Below are 15,862 nucleotides of genomic sequence, written 5' to 3' on the forward strand. Positions count from 1 at the left end.
TCCCGAACCCCAGGCATCCAGTAGGGCTGAACGGTACGGGCTAAGCTGATGGAGAAAAAGGGGTTCGCAAAGGCGGTTCCACCGCAGTAGTGCAGCGACCGCATCAGCGCTGCCCAAAGGACCCAAACCCCACGCTAAACCTCCTGGGCGCAACGCCTGTGTGGACCCTGGCTCAGCGTGTCCCAGCCTGCATCCACGGCTGTCGGCTTCAGCATAGAAAGAAGCTAGAGATCTGCTGCTCTATGCATCAAAGGAATCCTTATACTGTTTTTTTAAAAAGTCTAAGCACTGCTTACCGCATTTGGCTGCTCAACCCAATGTGTAACAACTCGGTCGAACAGCCTCATCACGGCCCCTCGAGAGATACCGGGTGATAGGCAAGGGTCAGCTTAGGCTTAAGCTACAAGTGTTCTCAAGAGTCTTTCTCGTGCCCCCTCACTTTCACGTTCACATTTGGTTCCAATCAACACCTGCAGCCATCATCGTGACGACCAGTCACCGTCTCCAAAGCAATCAACGGACAGACTCCCTACCGCAAACAGCCACATTTCTAATATAAATCCCTTCTTGGTGGTTGGGACACCGGAAGATATAAAAGACACCATTCGGGATCATTAAGAGTTCTATTCTCGGATTACGTTTTGTTCAGACCAGGACAGAGAGAAGCCATGAGCAGCGCTGCCGGCGGCGCCGGCATCAGCGGAAATAGCAGCAACAGCAACACAACAACAAACACCAGCACCGGCCGAGGAGGATGGAAAGGAAAAGAGAGAGAATCAATACCGCCGCCGCCTTCCCATTCTTCGGCCCCCTACGACCAAGATGACATCCCCCAAACGGTCGGCACGCTCCTCGCATCCATCGCCACGTGCATGACCGATGCCCTGGACGCCCTCTCGCAGGTGACGGTGGCAGCAGATTCACAGCAGTTGGCTGAGCGCAACGAGCACCTGCGCGAGATGGAGCTGGCGCTGGATGAGGCAAAGCAGGATTTCCAGGAGCTGGCGCCGCTTGTGCATGGGAGGGGTTGGTATGAGAATGATCGGAGTGGTGAGTGTCCTCTATCGTTTCGAGAGTTATGGTTATGGGTTTTAACCATGGATACAGAAGAATCCCTCGCAGAGCTGGAAATTCTTCTAACCCATTTCACCTCACACTCCCTTGCACTTCAGAATTGGGCTTTTTCTTACCTCAATCCGTCTAAGCAAGTTCAATTTTCAAACGGGGCCCTGTCCAGCCCAACCAGCCCTGGCAGCCAAAGTAATGGGAGTCCAATCGACCCGCGAATGACGCCCCGCCTTCGCAAGGCACTTCACCGTGCCCAGAGACGGGCCGCGCACCGCGTGTTTGCTGCTCAGCACCAGGAGGAGCAAAGCCAGCCTCGGTGTTTGGGTGCATGGCTGGTGTATCGCCAACTCAGGCGGCGGCATCAGGTTGGGGAGGAGGGCGAACGAAGCAGGGAGAGACAGAGAAGGAAAAGTAGACATAGGGCGGAAGAGCGGGAAGGGTTAGGGTTAGAGCTGGAGGAACTACCTTCTAATCGGGGCCAGGATGTTCGACAGCACGAAAAGACGATGAATGGAGGGTATCCCGACAATTTGAGAGCACAAGGAAGCGAGGAAATGCCATACGACTGCATGCGGCGTGGCTCATTACAACGACGGGGAAGCTTAGAAGAGCTCGTCCCACACTGCAACTACATTGGTCGCTTCCAGCGTCTAGCCAGCGGTGGCAACGGCGAGCTCCTCGACGCCGCCTTCGTCTGCGACTTCTGCAACGGCTACATTGTCTGGTCCGACTTGCAGGATATGCCGTCCGAACGCACGCCCCGCACAGCTTCCTCTGACGCTGCCGCCGGCGGTTACCCACATTGGCAAGCCCGAGGCCACAGCGCAACCACTGGCGAGGAGAAAACAATCGTCTTTGCGCCGCTTGCCATCGCGAACCACACGGCGCCTGAGCCGGGGGAGTGGCAGGCGGGGTTAGTGTGCCCGTACTGCGAGGAGGCGACATACTTGGATGCGGGGGAGGACAGTTCAGAAGTGAAGTACGTGCAGGATGAGAAAGGCTTTGCAGACCTACGGCACTTTCAGGAGCATTTAGAGTGGTACCATACGGCGGCCGTGCCGTCATTGTCCGAGTTGGCGGCTGCGCTGCCCCCAGGGGAGAGTTGTAATGTAATGTGAGAAGAGATTGGGCTTTTGGATTGGGTTTGGATTTGAAGCGGGCGTTAAAAGGAGCCTCCTCCAAGATACCACAGAAAGGATGAGTGCATGGTACGAGATATGAAGCATCTAGCATGAACTAATCGATGACTTGTCAGTTCATGGATATACTCAGTCCCTGCGGGACGCGATTCTAGAATTGATATATATATAGGCATTACAGTCGTAGACACAGAAAGATACATGGAAATAACACCAAAACGGCCGCTCAAGTTTCCTGTCCCAAACTCCCATGCTGAGCCTCATGACCAAAACTGAGAGATATTACCATCACAACTAGCATCTAATCCTTTAAGTTTAAAAGAAGCGCAACCAAATAAAGATAAGAATAATAAGCCCCAAGGCACCAAACGGCCCATACTGCTTGATCATCAGATCCCAGTTGATCTTGACGGCGGCCTTACGGTACTTCTTGCTGTCGTCGCGCAGCCTACTGCTCAGCTCGCCCATCCTCTCTAAGCTGTCACCGCGGTAGAGCAGATCCTCAATATTCTTGGTCATAATCTTCGTCACATCCCGCAGCTCGTCATTCAACTTATCCAAGCTCTGAGCGGCGCGCGCATCGCTGTATGTCGCCTTGGTGCGCGACAAGAACGTATCAAACTCCATGAACGCGTACGGGCGCAGCACCGGCGACAGGAGCTGCTGCGGCGGGTAGGTGTTGGCGAACTCGGTCGACACATCGGACAGGTAGGTAAAGGCCAGTTTGCGCGGGAACGAGCGGTCCGTGATCGCCACGTACACCACCTCGCCCGCAATCAGGTAGTGGATCGTGTACGCGCCCGATTCGATGGATGCTTGGGGCTCGGAGTTTCGTGATAAGCATCGCAGGACGAGCTTCACTTGACCCTTGACTTCACTAAGCGCGCGCTCAGTCTCGGAGTCGTCTACTGAAGCGCAGAGCATGAGGCCTGCGGAGAGGAGAGAGAGAGAGAGGTCAGCATATTGGCGGTTCAAGAGGGAGGGCGAGCCGGTGGGCATACCATCTAGCCTCGCTATTTGTGTGGAGCGAATCATGTTGATTATATTAGAGAGAAGAAATTGAAGTATCTGATGTAGGAAACACGGGTTAAAATTGTGGTTGGAGACGGGAAGTTATTTGGATACCGGCTTTGAGCTGCCTGGTGTTCGTGGAGACTGGACGTGTTCGTAACGTGGCTTCTCAGCTGGGCAGAGCTGTCGTCACTAGCTGTTTTTCAGGTGGCAAGACAATTAGGCCCCGTAAAAGCAGAGCAGTCCAAGGCAGACTTGTTCTTAGAAGTTCAAAGCTATACGGAAAGCAGTTGGTTGCACCGTCTCTGACCAGCAGAATGGCAGTTGGGGCCGGTCTTCTGCTGGGAGTTGAAACGTTATTGTCGACGGTCGACAAAGCGCAGATCTCAGACCAGGGTCTAGATACCGAGAAGCTAAACAAAAAACCCCTGTCGTCTGTGGGCCCATCAGCTGTGTTGACAGGGGGTCGGTTCAATTTAGCGGGGCTACCTGAACTTGTGACGGTCGGGCGGTTGACCTCCATTATTGGAGCTCAGCCTTGCCATTGACGATCCGCCTTGTTTGTTCAGGTTATTTTGACTTTACTTCTTGCCATTGCTTCACCAACCTTCTTAAGTCTAGGCCCAGTTTTTGATTCTATTGTTCAACTTCTCCAATAAAAGGTTGGACATGAGCACAATATCATCAATAGAGCTCACTGCGCCCTGTGTGACAGTTCCGCCACTGTCATACCTCAATCTCTAGTCCAATCCCGTTTAATCTGCGAAGTGTGATTTTCATATTGTGGACTATCACTCTATCGTACCTGGCTTCTACATCCACTCAGCATATCATATCTATCCTGTGTTGTTCTGGTCGACAAGAGACTCGTTCACTATCTGTTCTTTGTTATCACCATGGAAAAGTCAATCTCCAACATCTCCCCCCCTTCTAACCCAATGGTCAGAGTTGGAACACCTCTTGGTGAGTCTACTGACAACCGAGGGTTTACCAACAACAAATCCCCAACTATGGTCAAGTTTGCAGAAGAAGCCAAGTCAACCGATGGATCAACAGGTTCCTGGGATACAGTTTGCGAAGATGATTATGAGGTTAAACAGCCTTCAGAGAATGGGACAGCTGGTAGTGGTCAGTTCAATGCAAAAAAGCGAAGGGCTCGGTCAGCCAGCGATTCGGCCTCTGCGAAGAAGCCTCGGTCTGCTCCCGCCAGAATACCTGCCAAGGAGAGAGCCGCCCCCAGAAAGGCTGCTCCAAGGAAGTCCGCTCAGGACAGAAAATGGGAAGCTCCATTTGTGTATACAGATTCCAAGTCACCGCTCACGAATGCAGACATAAGGGTATGTTCCCATCAGTTTTCTGGACTACATGCTTGCTGACATGAGTGATAGGCCATACTACTTCTCCCAGAAGCCTGGGATGTGCTAACACCAGAAGAGAGATCGGATGTCCTCTCCAAATTTCCAGATAAGACTCAAATATTGAATGCTGGAACTCCGGATGCACGTCCAAATACAGTCTCGCTCCGGAATGATGACAACTTCCGGTATGATTGTGCTCGCTACCGAGAAAACTTGGAACTGGGCAGGCATGACGAAGAATGGCTAGCTCAGGCATGGACTGCCCATGAAAAGCACAAGCGGGGCGACTATGATGAGTTCCTTCGCAAGCAGTTTGAGGAGGACTGGGGTATCGAGCTGCCCAAGGACATCACTAAGCTTCCTGGGGAGACCATAGCGAGGAATGGGCGTGGTGGCTCCAAAGACGCAGAAGAACCTAAAACTGCGTTAAGAAGGAATTCCCCTCGGGATAGTGAGCAACCGGAGTCAATCCGAAAGACTCAGCCAATAAGCCAACCAGAGAATCAAGCAGCATCCGAGTCTCTACAACCTCCCGAGCCATCCTCAAAAGACCTACAGTCTTCTAGCAAAAGCATGTTAATGTTAAACATTGATCCACAGAAAAGACGAGAACAACCACTGGTTTCCGATGCAGTAGCTAACAAAAATTCGGACAAGTTGACCTCTGAAAAGGCACGAAAATTTAACCCAGGGGCTATAGAACAAAACAGCCTAGAAGGGGCCTCGCAATGTTAAGATTCGAATGCAGAAGCCCAGAGAACCCGAGTCGAAAGTGCGAACGAAGAATTTGGAAATCAAACAAAGTCGAGTTAAGGTTCCTGAAAGCAACTTCATTCAGAGTGTACTTTTATCCAATCGTATGGCACAAGCTTTGTGAAAAGTTCAAGCCTGATGCTCATGAAGGGTTTCATTGTTCAAGGGTAATCTGCGGATGGAATAACTGGGACGAGCCTCAAGAGGAATTGCATATAGATACCCTTCGGATAACTTTGAGCGCGATACAGACGGTTTTCTCCAAGAGTTACTTCAAATAATCTAAAAATGCAACGGGACATAAAGACAGAGAAGCTCATGATGGACGTAACAGGATGTTGACCGTAGGCAACTTTCGAAGGGGGGGGGGTTGCAACTGCTGAAAGTTACGTTTGTAACTTACAATTTTCACGGCCAATTTCTCATGTGCCCTTGTTTAGCCCTCGGTCCACTCGCGCTTCCAGGTACTCAAAGCTCAAAGCCATCATAAAGCAAATAGTACACAGGGAACCAAAGATGGGAGTTCAACATCAAGCTGTCAAGCGGGCGCATAATTTGTTGCTCTTCAAGAATTTGCTTGAGTCGAAAGACAATGCAAGCCCGCTCACACTTGTTCTTGACTCATTGGAGCAAAGCGCTCAACCACTCACTCATGAGTTCATGAGGCTTGCCAAAACAGTAGGTTCTCCGTCTGACTAGTTAAAAACCTCCTGAAGAATGCTGCCTAATTTTCTTCAGTTAAAACGGGCAAAAGTCATATTCGTCTCCTTTTCAACAGTCAAGAAGCCCGCCCTTGCCGATGTCTTCGTCAGAGCGTGGAGCAAGACACTGCAGACCATTGCAACAGAGATCACTACTGCCATTACGAACAAACAAGAGAGCAAGTCTCCCTACACCAAAACTCACTTTTTTTTATCTTTGCTAACATCGCTCTCGATAACAGAACACCTAATCGTCATCGACTCGCTCAACACCCCCGCTTCGCTAACCCCGCACCTCTTCCCAACCTTCTTCTCCTCCGTCATTACCTCACCTTGCACGACCCTTGTTGCTGTCTATCACACCGACATCCCCGTACTTCCTCCCTCTCGCTCTGCCCTCGACGCAGGGTACAATCCCGATTACTCCCCAGACCCTGAGACCTTGCTCTGCCATCTGGCTACTGCCGTGTTGCGAGTCTCATGCCTGCACCATGAGATTGCGGCACATCGGGCTCGCGAGAGGAGTTTGATTGAACCAAAGTGGGGGTTGAAAGAGGGGCGAGAGGGTGTGCTGATCGGGTTGCGTAAGGGGAACGGTAAGGGTGATGACAGTGGCGGGGCGGTTGGGTTGGTAGTTGAGATGGAGGTGCGAAGGCGTAGCGGAAGAGCTATCTCAGGGGAGTTTGTGCTTGTGCCAGCTGGGCAGGATTACAAAGAGACTGGGCTTAGGGTCATGCTGAAGGGCGAGTATCCAGCGTTTAAGAAGGAGGTTGTGGAGGAAGAGGAGGAGAAGCCTGAGGCTACGTTTGATTTAGGGTTAACAGAGAAGCAAAGGAGGGATCGGGAGGGCGTGGTACTGCCGTACTTTGACGCGCAGGTGGAGGTGGGAGGGGGTGAAGGAGGAAGGATTTTGTATGAGATGGGGAGGGAGGATGATTTTGATGAAGAAGAGGATGAGATATAGGCTGCCTTATCGCCTTTCCTCTCAGTACCGTGAATCGGAATGCGCCTTAATACAGTATCCAAAACTTTCCCATTGACAAGGTTTCTGCAAAAGGACCCTCCAGCTCCTCCGTGAGCTTCGAAGCTCAACTTTTCAACCCTCAGGTGCCACGGGTACGTATCTGATACAAAGCGCGTATGGAATTTTCGTAAGTTACAACCAAGACTAATGGGACCCACTTTCCGTTGCCTTGGGAAAGCGCCGCTCGCGCCTGGGGCTTCCCCAAGCCGCAATGGTTCTTGACCCAAGAACTTTTCCCATCCTCGAGTCGTCATCGACAACCCCAACCGCCACCGATCCCCTCCAACAATCCATACACTTCCTTTCCAAACCTTAATCGCACAACTAAACGCTTCCATGGCCGACCGTCGTGACGGGCATTCCCGCCGCGGAGGCGACAAATCATCCTATCACGACGACAGAGACCGCCGGCGCGACCGCGACCGTGATCGCCGGAGAGATCGTGACGACGACGTTGATATCAGACGCCGCGACAGAGACAGGTCACGCTCCAGGGACAGAGGCGATCGCAGCAGAAGATACCGCTCGCGCTCCCGGTCGCGCGATCGGTCCCGCGACAGAGATAGGCACAGAGATCGTGATCGCGACCGCCACCATCGTCGCTCGCGCTCGCGCTCACGCTCACCTAGGCGCGACAGGGATAGGAGGGATGATCGGCGCGATAGGGAGAGGGATGAGAAGGCACATCGTCGGCGGGATGATGAGCGCGGGGAGCGTGGAGGGACGCCATCGAGGGATCATGGTGATCGGAGTGTGAGAGAAGAGCTGTCTGACCGGGTAGACAACAATCAGAAGTCTGGTAGCAACCACGAGGGCAGGGAACAGAGAGATCAGAGCCAGAACCAGCAGCTGCCGCCTCATCACCGCTCTGCTAGTCCGACCAAACGCATGTTTGAGCGTGATGGCGACGAGCCCACACAACTTCCAACTCGGTCCAAGCCTGGTGCCGGCACCCACGGTCACGGCCCAGCGCACGTGTCGTTCAAGGTTATGAGTAAGGACAGTAATCACGGCTCGGAGTATCAAAGGCGCGAAAGCACCGGAGATCAGCACAGCGAAGACTCCAGACGGTTCGATGGCGAACCGATGGATGAAGATGAGGAAGAGGTTGTGGTTGAGGAGGAGGGCCTAGACGAGATGGCCAAGATGATGGGCTTCAGCGGGTTTGGGTCGACCCAGGGGAAGCATGTCATTGGCAACAATGTATATGCTGTGCGGAAAGAGAAGAAGACCAAGTACCGCCAGTACATGAATCGTATTGGCGGTTTCAACAGGCCCCTTAGTCCAACGAGGTAAATGGTTGAGATGTTGGTCGGGGTCTACGAGGTGCAATTGGAGTTTCTTTTACATGTGTATGGTTGTCTTGATACCCAGATAATGTAAGAACACAAAAGCTTAGCTTCGGAGGACTCGAGTCTTCGCTACGATCTACCATGCTTGTATGCAGGGGACGTACATAGCTTGGAACTTAGAAGGACCATGGAGAGGCTCCTATGTTTGCACTTGTAATTAAGTGTCACCAGCAAAGACTTTGGTAACATGTGTAAATAAGAATCATTCTTGCAGATAGAGAACGGTATGGCATAGGATTGGATCAATCTCCAAGATATTCAGCGTCAATGGTGTCCTTGCAAGCGTTGTGCCAGGAGCAGCGTCAGGGTTAGGGTTTGACCCAGACATTTTTTTCCCGTCTTATCAGTTATCGCGGGCACCTTGATGGCCTGTTCAATCGCAAAAGTTGCGGCCGACGCTGTCAACAAGCCGCAAACTCTCCTTCCAATCTCGCAAGACTGTGCGATCCAAAACCATCACACAATCTCAGCCCGTCACTGGCAGACCCAACTTACACCCATTCGGCATCATGGGTGACAAGTCCAAGAAAAAGGCCAATGAGCTGAAGCTCGACAATGCGGCCGCCTCTGCTGCCATAAATGAGGGCAAGATCGCGAAAGACAAAAAGAAAAGGTCGAAGAAACCCGACAGCAAGAACACGGCTGTTGAGGCTGAAGTTCCTGTTTCAGTCGAGACCGCCAAGACCACCGAGAACCAGGCCAATGGAAACGAAAAGAAATCCAAAAAGGAGAAGGAGCGCAAGCGCAAGCATGAGGGCGATGAGACTGTTGCACAGCCCAAGACAGCTGCCGCACAGAATGAGCATACTGTAAAGGTCGACGAGGCTGAGCGCCCCCAGAAGAAAGCGAAGGACGAGCATTCGAGCAAGCGTAGTGAGAAGTCCGACAAGAAGAAAAAGAATAGCAAGAAGGGCATCGATACCAAGACTCAGGCCGACAGCAAGAAGGCCGAGCCGAGCGAGGCTGTCTCTAAGAACGATGATGCTTCTGCTTCCAAAGAGAATGAGAAGGTTGAAGTCAAGACGAAGTCCAAAGACAAAAAGAACAAGAAGGACAAGAAGAGCAAGAGCAAGGAGCAGGCTCAGAACACAGAGGATGTGGAGATGGTCGATGCGAGCGCTGCTCCTCCAGAGCCGGACCAGATTGCAAAGAAGAAGGAGGAGAGTGAGTCTAAGGATAAAAAGAAGAAAGACAAAAAGAAGATCAAAAAATCCGATGAGAAAGCGGATAAGGACAAGACTACCAAAGAGGTGAAAGAGAAGGTTGAGAGGAAGAAAGACGAGAACACGAAGAGCAAGAAGGATAAGAAGAGTAAGGAGGAAAAGCAGGAGAAAAATGAGAAGACGAATGGCAACGAAAAGGAGAAGCCTAAGGAGAAGAAAGATAAGAAGAGCAAGAAAGAAAAGAAAACGGAGACCAAGGCTAGTAAGGAGGAGTCTAAGGACAAGAAGTCTCAATCCAAGAAGGCCCAGCCCTCCGAGGCCATGGAGGAAGCCCCTAAGCCAGAGACCACCGCACCAGCCCTGGCTACTCAGATTGCCAATGTGGCTGCGAACTGGAACGTCCAAGGCCTCCTCGGCGGCGCCCAGCGCCAGCTGAAGTTCATGAGACTCCTAGGCGCGAGCAAGGCTGGTGTCTCTACTGACAATACCCCCGCTGCTAACATTTCGCGTCCTCGACTTGACATGGGCCAGGTCTCGAACGAGCTGGAGAAGCAGTTCAACACGAGCGTCCGGATGAAGTACGAGACTGGCGGTCAACGCCGTGGCTTGGGTGCTTAGTTGTTGATCTTGTGGTTAACTCGTCTACTTGGTATGGAGGATTCTGAGAGGACTTTATGTGAGAGATACCCTGAGGCATAGGTTGTCGTTTCTCGTCAGTGAACCCCTTAGGGGGTAGTAATGATACCAAAGTGCCGGTCTCCTCTACTCAGCATCACCCATGCTTTTTTATGAAGAGTTTTACTGTAATAATAAACACACAAAATGGTATATGCCCGTATTTCTGGAAGTGAACAGTATAATAAACCTTAGTTCCCAGAGCCCCAAACCAGGACTGTCAAAGCGCCAACACCCAACCGCCGAGTGCTTCATCTCGGATGCATCCCCGTCCGTCCGTATATAACACACGTAGCACTTTAACAACTTTTGGTGCGCACACACGCTGACCCAATGTGCTCGCGCAAGCAGCACAGTCTGATCTCCATACCTAACAACCCAGGCCGTCAACCCCTGCGTCTATGCAGGGAAATAGGGGTAATGCCCAGCATCCCTCTTGGTAATATGATGCTCGCGTGTGTTTATTTGCATATCAGGCACTTGCCGCAACCGCTTAGTACATGTAGCGCAAGATGATACGTGAGAGGACCTCGAAGAAGAGGCCACCGAAGACAACAAAGCCAAGGAACCCTAAGAATTGGGTGTCAGTTGGGCTTTTCCCCAAGCATTCAGACACGCGCATGTGTGCGAGTAAGGACGTAGAAAGACGTACAGAGCCAGAACTTCGAAATTGGGGGTTTGGTCTGGTCCTTCTGGCGCTTTTTCAGCTCCGCCTCGGACTTGCCGCGGCGCGCCTCCTGCTCCTTGAAGAACTTCTGGTTCGCGCGACGTTGTTGCGGCGTTTGGACCTGTCGTAAGAGTCGCGTCGGTTAATTGTGGTCTTCTATAAGGCTGTCCTTTGCCGATGTATGCTTACCATTGTGAATCGAGTATGTGTCTGGTTACAAGTTGGGTTTGGAATTGCGGTTCAGGGGTATAATCTTTGGCCCTGGAGCCGGTGGGCAGAAGTTGAGACCGAGTCTTGTAGAGAAAGGATAGAAGCGTATTAAAACGGGAAGTATAGTAAAGCACTGTTGTGTGTCAATGGACGGAAAGCGTACGTTGAGAGAGAATGAGAAGAAGAGTGGCCTGGGGAATGCGAATGGGACAAGTTGCAAACCATCGAATCGGCCTTCGTGTCTTCTGGCCATCTGTCGTTGACAAAGGCGTCCAGGATGATGTGGGCCATCCCCCCTTGTCGCAGCATGCAGGACAGGGGTCCCACGGAAGCCAAGTGGGGCTTATTACGAGCCAATGCTGATCGTGGGGAACGGTCTTGGCATCGAAGTCGGCCCGGAAGAGAGCTTTCATCAAGTCCACTTCTACGTACATGCATAGGTGAGCTTGATCACCAGTAGCTCACTTGGGCTGAGTCATCTGATACTGATACAGCTCTAGAACAACATCTGGTTGTGAAACTAGAGGACAAAACAAGTCACGAACTGCCTGTAACTCGACTTCAAAAGCTCCCAAACGATGACCATTCTTCGACACCTTGCGGTCTTTCCCAGGACAACCTCACGGTTCACTTCGACCCAAGTGAACCATTTTCGAGTATCAAAACGGTTTTACAACACACAACAACCACCTTCACCAACTGTAACATAGGCCTGGTACCATTCCCACTGCTTCTAAATACATTCATTGACACAGACCCCCTCCTCACAGAAAGAATTCTATAGAACCTTTGCCCGTCCAGTTGGCAAGACAGCCCTGCTTGCTGTGCTAGTCTACCAGATGGTCTATTATGCTTGGACAAGGCTCGAGTACAATGAGATCAAGGAGGAGCGACAGGGTAAGTAAAACCAGCCATGGCTTCAACTGTAGATCGTCCAAAGTTGCATTTCCACTATCCATCTTCCTCTCACATAAACGACCCTCCCTCTCCTCTCACATCCCTCACTTTGATCCTATTATCCCCCCAGAAATGCAAGACTCAACACACTCAAGACAATGGCTAACATCACCGCTCCTCGAGGCGACCCCTCGGGTCGCACATCGAAAAAAAACAGCTGAGATAGCGTCCCTCGAAGCCGAAGTCAGGAGTCTACATGCCGCGGCTCTCGCTGCTAAGAAACAAGCCGCTACCATGGCGAGCAGTGGTGATGTGGCCGATGCAAGGAGTAAGGGAGCTGGAAAGAAGTGGTGGTGGCCATGGTGATGGATTAATTAGTCAGGGATTTGTGCGAGAACCCGAAGGCTCCCGATACGTCTTGACCGGGAAAAGGTTAAGGGGCTGGTTGACGTCGTTGTAAATGTATTATGATTGTATTATCTGTCTTTGATTCAATATCTTTGGAGTTTGATAAGTTATTGGCTCGGGTGTTGCAGCTAAGGTTATGGGAAATAAGGGGTAACGGGACCCATGAGATTTTGAGAAAAACTGGATCAACCAAGATCTCGCGAATTTCCAGTGAATGGGCAAATTGCGTTTCTATTCTCATTTTATCTGATTACTTCTAAGCTTCTTAGTAAGTAACGTATGTCATTAACCAGTTGGTTAGCTTTATGTCTTCCCGAATAACGCCAAAGTCCAACAGAGCATCACTTAACCAGAATCTTTTTGTGACGCCATTCATCAAGTGGCTATCATCATAAAATCCAAACTCACAAGAACGCCATACACCTAATAGCCCCTCCTCCTGTCTGTGGTCATCAAAAAAAAAAAAAAAACTCATCACAACCCCAAAACCCGTCCTGCAACCGCCAACAAAATCACCAATAGAACAGTAAATACCCTCCACCACTCCCCCCGAACACCCGCTTTCGATCCAGCCGAAGGAAAGTGCGCCGAACCAGGGAAATTGCACGTCAGCCCATTTGTGGGGTTATACTTGGCATAATTCCCTTCGAACCCAACTGAACCAGGTACTGGACATCCAAACCCGAGCGCAGCAGGACAGCTTTGCACAAGCTTATAGCACAAGAAGTCGCACGGCAAGAGTTCTTTGTGGGGACCCGGGCGAATAAACTCATCAATGTGCGTGCTCCGGCTGTTGTTGAGGGCCTTTGTGAGCGGCCTTAATTTCTGGAGCGTGATCTGGTCTAGGGTCTCGCCGTTGGGGAAAGGATGTATCACGGCGCGGGGCTGTAGGTAAGAAGCGTTGTTGCTGAAGTCTTCACAGCGTGGGATCGTGACGGTGCAGAGCCAGTCTTTGTAGGCCTCGGCGCAGTCATTACAATTGCGAGCAAGAGAATAGCGCTGAGTGGGTGGGGCCTCGCAGGCAATTTGGGCCAGAGATTTGTTGAAGTTCGCATAGATAGCGGCCGCATAGGAGTCGTAGAACTTGGCGAGCTGAGTGGTGTTGCCAAAGCTGGGGTTGAAGGGAACCGAATAGGCAACTTGGTCACAGAACTCGAGGTCGACGATCAGGGCACAGTTGCCATGGTCTGGAAACCCATTAGTAAAGGAGCAACCTTTCAGAAGAGATTAATTGGCTTACCAGACTTGGTGCTGAAGGCGGTAGCTCCAAACACCGTGATTCCGCCGCTGCTTTGCCCTGTCGTCTGTCTCTTCAACAGTGACGGTCCGTCTTTCGCCAAGATGCCGATATACTCGGAGCTAGAGTTGAGCCCACTGAAAAAGAATTGCTGCTTCGGATGGCTCCCTTGTCCCCTCTTTGTCATGCTTGTCCGAACCATGGTATCGTGCCTACCATTGTTGGTAGCTGCCATCTGAGCGTACTTCATGAGTCCGCAGTATGAATGCTTCAAGCCATTGATGGCCGCATCCTTTTTATTGTGCGCAAAGAGTACATAAGGAGGGTTGTTCATGATTGCCTCCTCCGTTACACCAGGGGGTATGGTTAAGTTGTGAGTGATCAGGAGAGCACCCTGGGAGTCGCTGTCTACCCAAATTAGCTGCTGTGCGTCATCTTCGTACCTGAAGTAGTATGTGTCGATCGACGCCGCCACCTCGAAGTTGTAGATACCCTTGAACACACTTGACACGTTGGGGGCATGGATGCCAATGTATACATCTCGATCAGTGGTGATGTTGTACATGACAGCCCCCTCCTTAAATGGAATCTCGGCTTGCATATCCGGATTGGCGAGAGAGTTGGGATCGTCATTATCCGGTGAAATAGAAACGTAGAGTGTTAACTGAGGAGGGTCTACTGTCGTCTTGACCGGATCAATCGGTTGTGGCTGCTGGCAGGTGTTTGCAGAGATGTACACGGTCCGGGAAGACTGCCTGCGCGCCAGCTTGCGCGTCAGCTGAACCCCCTCTTTGTCCGGAGCCATCTCACGAACCGCAGCGCCAGTGCCGGGGCTTAGTATCTCCGAACTGTTCCCATTCTGTTCGCTCCTCAATTCCAAGCGCTTCTCCTCACCCACAGATTCCGAGTCGTCGGACAGGATGAACACAAACCGCTGTGTCGACCCCGCCTCAACATTCATAGGCACAGCCTCATTATTCGTCAACGGCGTCACTTCAGCCGGCGCGCGCCCGATAATGGTCCTCCCGAACGGCATAAATTCGGGCTCATACGTTGGGTCAAGCAGGCTGCGGGCAGCAAGCGCCACATCGTTTGGGGAGTAATCCAGCGGCTCATCGAGGGTTCTCCCAAGTATTGATAACGACGGGTCGGCTTCGATCTCGGCGGCATCGGCAAAGTTGGGAGGAAACAAAAATAGGTAAAGGAGTATCAGCAGGATGGTAGCAGCGAGAGACCCTACGAGTCGCGATTGCAGAGGTGTGAGCCCCATCGTTTGCGTGCGATCACGGCCCCGGGGGGCCGCGGACGGACGGCTGGCTGATCAATTCTAGGATGATGGAACCGGTATTGGAGGAGCTGGGATCGTATAGTTTAAAGTGGTTGTCAATCTATTCCCATCGATCAGATCGTTGCCAGCACCACTGCACACGGTCAACCGGCGAGTCCCCTGCTTGGACGTCGAATTGGCGACTGACACTTTTCCAGCCCGTTACGGACCAGTTAGTATAGGAGGATGTTATCGTAGGACCATGATCTTCTGGAAGTCAAATTCTGCTTCTCTCGGGAAGTAGCTCTCGGGAAGTAGCAAAGTCGAGAAAACTTGATCCAGCAGAATCCGGAGCAAGTTGAAAGTGGAAGTTGGGGTGTTGTGACACTTTGGGTGTTGCGCGGATGCGCCTTGCAACCCTTGCCAGCTGAAGGCGCGCTGCAATCGGTGGCCTTCGGTCCCGATTTAGCGGGTGGCAATGGGAGCAGCCCTGACCCATTGAAGCCCCCTGCAGAAGCCAGCGGGGTCCATCTCCATCAGTGGGCTCTGGGCAATGCCAAGAATCTCGTGCTAGAGTCATCACCAGAGCCTTACCGAGGAGAGCAACATTCGGGACAAATGCCGAATCTCACAGAATGTGTGTATCGGGTGAGCACTACTGTGCACGCACGTTGTTACATAACCGAGGAAGCGATCAGCCCATATAAGGGACCTAGAGTTTTGAAAGTGTGACATTGGACTCCATCCACACTCCTCCCACCGAGTGCCCACAGAACATAGAGAACATCGGGTTGAGTTTGTGGCCAAGACACGTACATCAACGTCAACCTTCCATCACACTCATCCTTCACGATGAAACAAGAACAGAGACAGGGCGCGCTAAGGGCACAACCGGCACACAAGCAAGGGACATTCCGAACCCATCTCTATTC

General features: G+C 51.7%; 8 protein-coding genes across 8 annotated transcripts; 5 read left to right on the plus strand and 3 right to left on the minus strand.

Moving 5' to 3' along the window:
• Positions 1-668: 668 nt before the first annotated feature.
• Positions 669-2,186, plus strand: CTHT_0028240 (uncharacterized protein; the record flags this gene model as incomplete). Its single annotated transcript, XM_006693218.1, has 2 exons — positions 669-1,050; positions 1,108-2,186. The coding sequence occupies 2 exons, from the start codon at positions 669-671 to the stop codon at positions 2,184-2,186; spliced, it is 1,461 nt and encodes a 486-aa protein (XP_006693281.1).
• A 336-nt stretch (positions 2,187-2,522) lies between these two features.
• CTHT_0028250 (uncharacterized protein) lies at positions 2,523-3,242 on the minus strand (the record flags this gene model as incomplete). Its single annotated transcript, XM_006693219.1, has 1 exon — positions 2,523-3,242. The coding sequence occupies one exon, from the start codon at positions 3,240-3,242 to the stop codon at positions 2,523-2,525; it is 720 nt and encodes a 239-aa protein (XP_006693282.1).
• Positions 3,243-4,114: 872 nt separating this feature from the next.
• CTHT_0028260 (uncharacterized protein) lies at positions 4,115-5,213 on the plus strand (the record flags this gene model as incomplete). The annotated part of the gene is made up of 3 exons (XM_006693220.1): positions 4,115-4,555; positions 4,607-5,040; positions 5,177-5,213. The coding sequence occupies 3 exons, from the start codon at positions 4,115-4,117 to the stop codon at positions 5,211-5,213; spliced, it is 912 nt and encodes a 303-aa protein (XP_006693283.1).
• Positions 5,214-5,845: 632 nt separating this feature from the next.
• Positions 5,846-6,994, plus strand: CTHT_0028270 (uncharacterized protein; the record flags this gene model as incomplete). The annotated part of the gene is made up of 2 exons (XM_006693221.1): positions 5,846-6,007; positions 6,068-6,994. The coding sequence occupies 2 exons, from the start codon at positions 5,846-5,848 to the stop codon at positions 6,992-6,994; spliced, it is 1,089 nt and encodes a 362-aa protein (XP_006693284.1).
• A 396-nt stretch (positions 6,995-7,390) lies between these two features.
• On the plus strand, positions 7,391-8,350 carry CTHT_0028280 (uncharacterized protein; the record flags this gene model as incomplete). The annotated part of the gene is made up of 1 exon (XM_006693222.1): positions 7,391-8,350. One exon carries the CDS (start codon positions 7,391-7,393, stop codon positions 8,348-8,350), a length of 960 nt encoding a protein of 319 aa, XP_006693285.1.
• Positions 8,351-8,915: 565 nt separating this feature from the next.
• CTHT_0028290 (uncharacterized protein) lies at positions 8,916-10,187 on the plus strand (the record flags this gene model as incomplete). Its single annotated transcript, XM_006693223.1, has 1 exon — positions 8,916-10,187. One exon carries the CDS (start codon positions 8,916-8,918, stop codon positions 10,185-10,187), a length of 1,272 nt encoding a protein of 423 aa, XP_006693286.1.
• A 550-nt stretch (positions 10,188-10,737) lies between these two features.
• Positions 10,738-11,103, minus strand: CTHT_0028300 (uncharacterized protein; the record flags this gene model as incomplete). The annotated part of the gene is made up of 3 exons (XM_006693224.1): positions 10,738-10,814; positions 10,897-11,032; positions 11,101-11,103. The coding sequence occupies 3 exons, from the start codon at positions 11,101-11,103 to the stop codon at positions 10,738-10,740; spliced, it is 216 nt and encodes a 71-aa protein (XP_006693287.1).
• Positions 11,104-12,270: 1,167 nt separating this feature from the next.
• Positions 12,271-14,933, minus strand: CTHT_0028310 (calcium channel-like protein; the record flags this gene model as incomplete). The annotated part of the gene is made up of 3 exons (XM_006693225.1): positions 12,271-12,355; positions 13,160-13,613; positions 13,667-14,933. 3 exons carry the CDS (start codon positions 14,931-14,933, stop codon positions 12,271-12,273), a joined length of 1,806 nt encoding a protein of 601 aa, XP_006693288.1.
• Positions 14,934-15,862: the final 929 nt, after the last annotated feature.

Source organism: Thermochaetoides thermophila, assembly GCF_000221225.1.
Source record: "Thermochaetoides thermophila DSM 1495 unplaced genomic scaffold scf7180000011816, whole genome shotgun sequence".
In the NCBI taxonomy this organism is placed as follows: domain Eukaryota; kingdom Fungi; phylum Ascomycota; class Sordariomycetes; order Sordariales; family Chaetomiaceae; genus Thermochaetoides; species Thermochaetoides thermophila.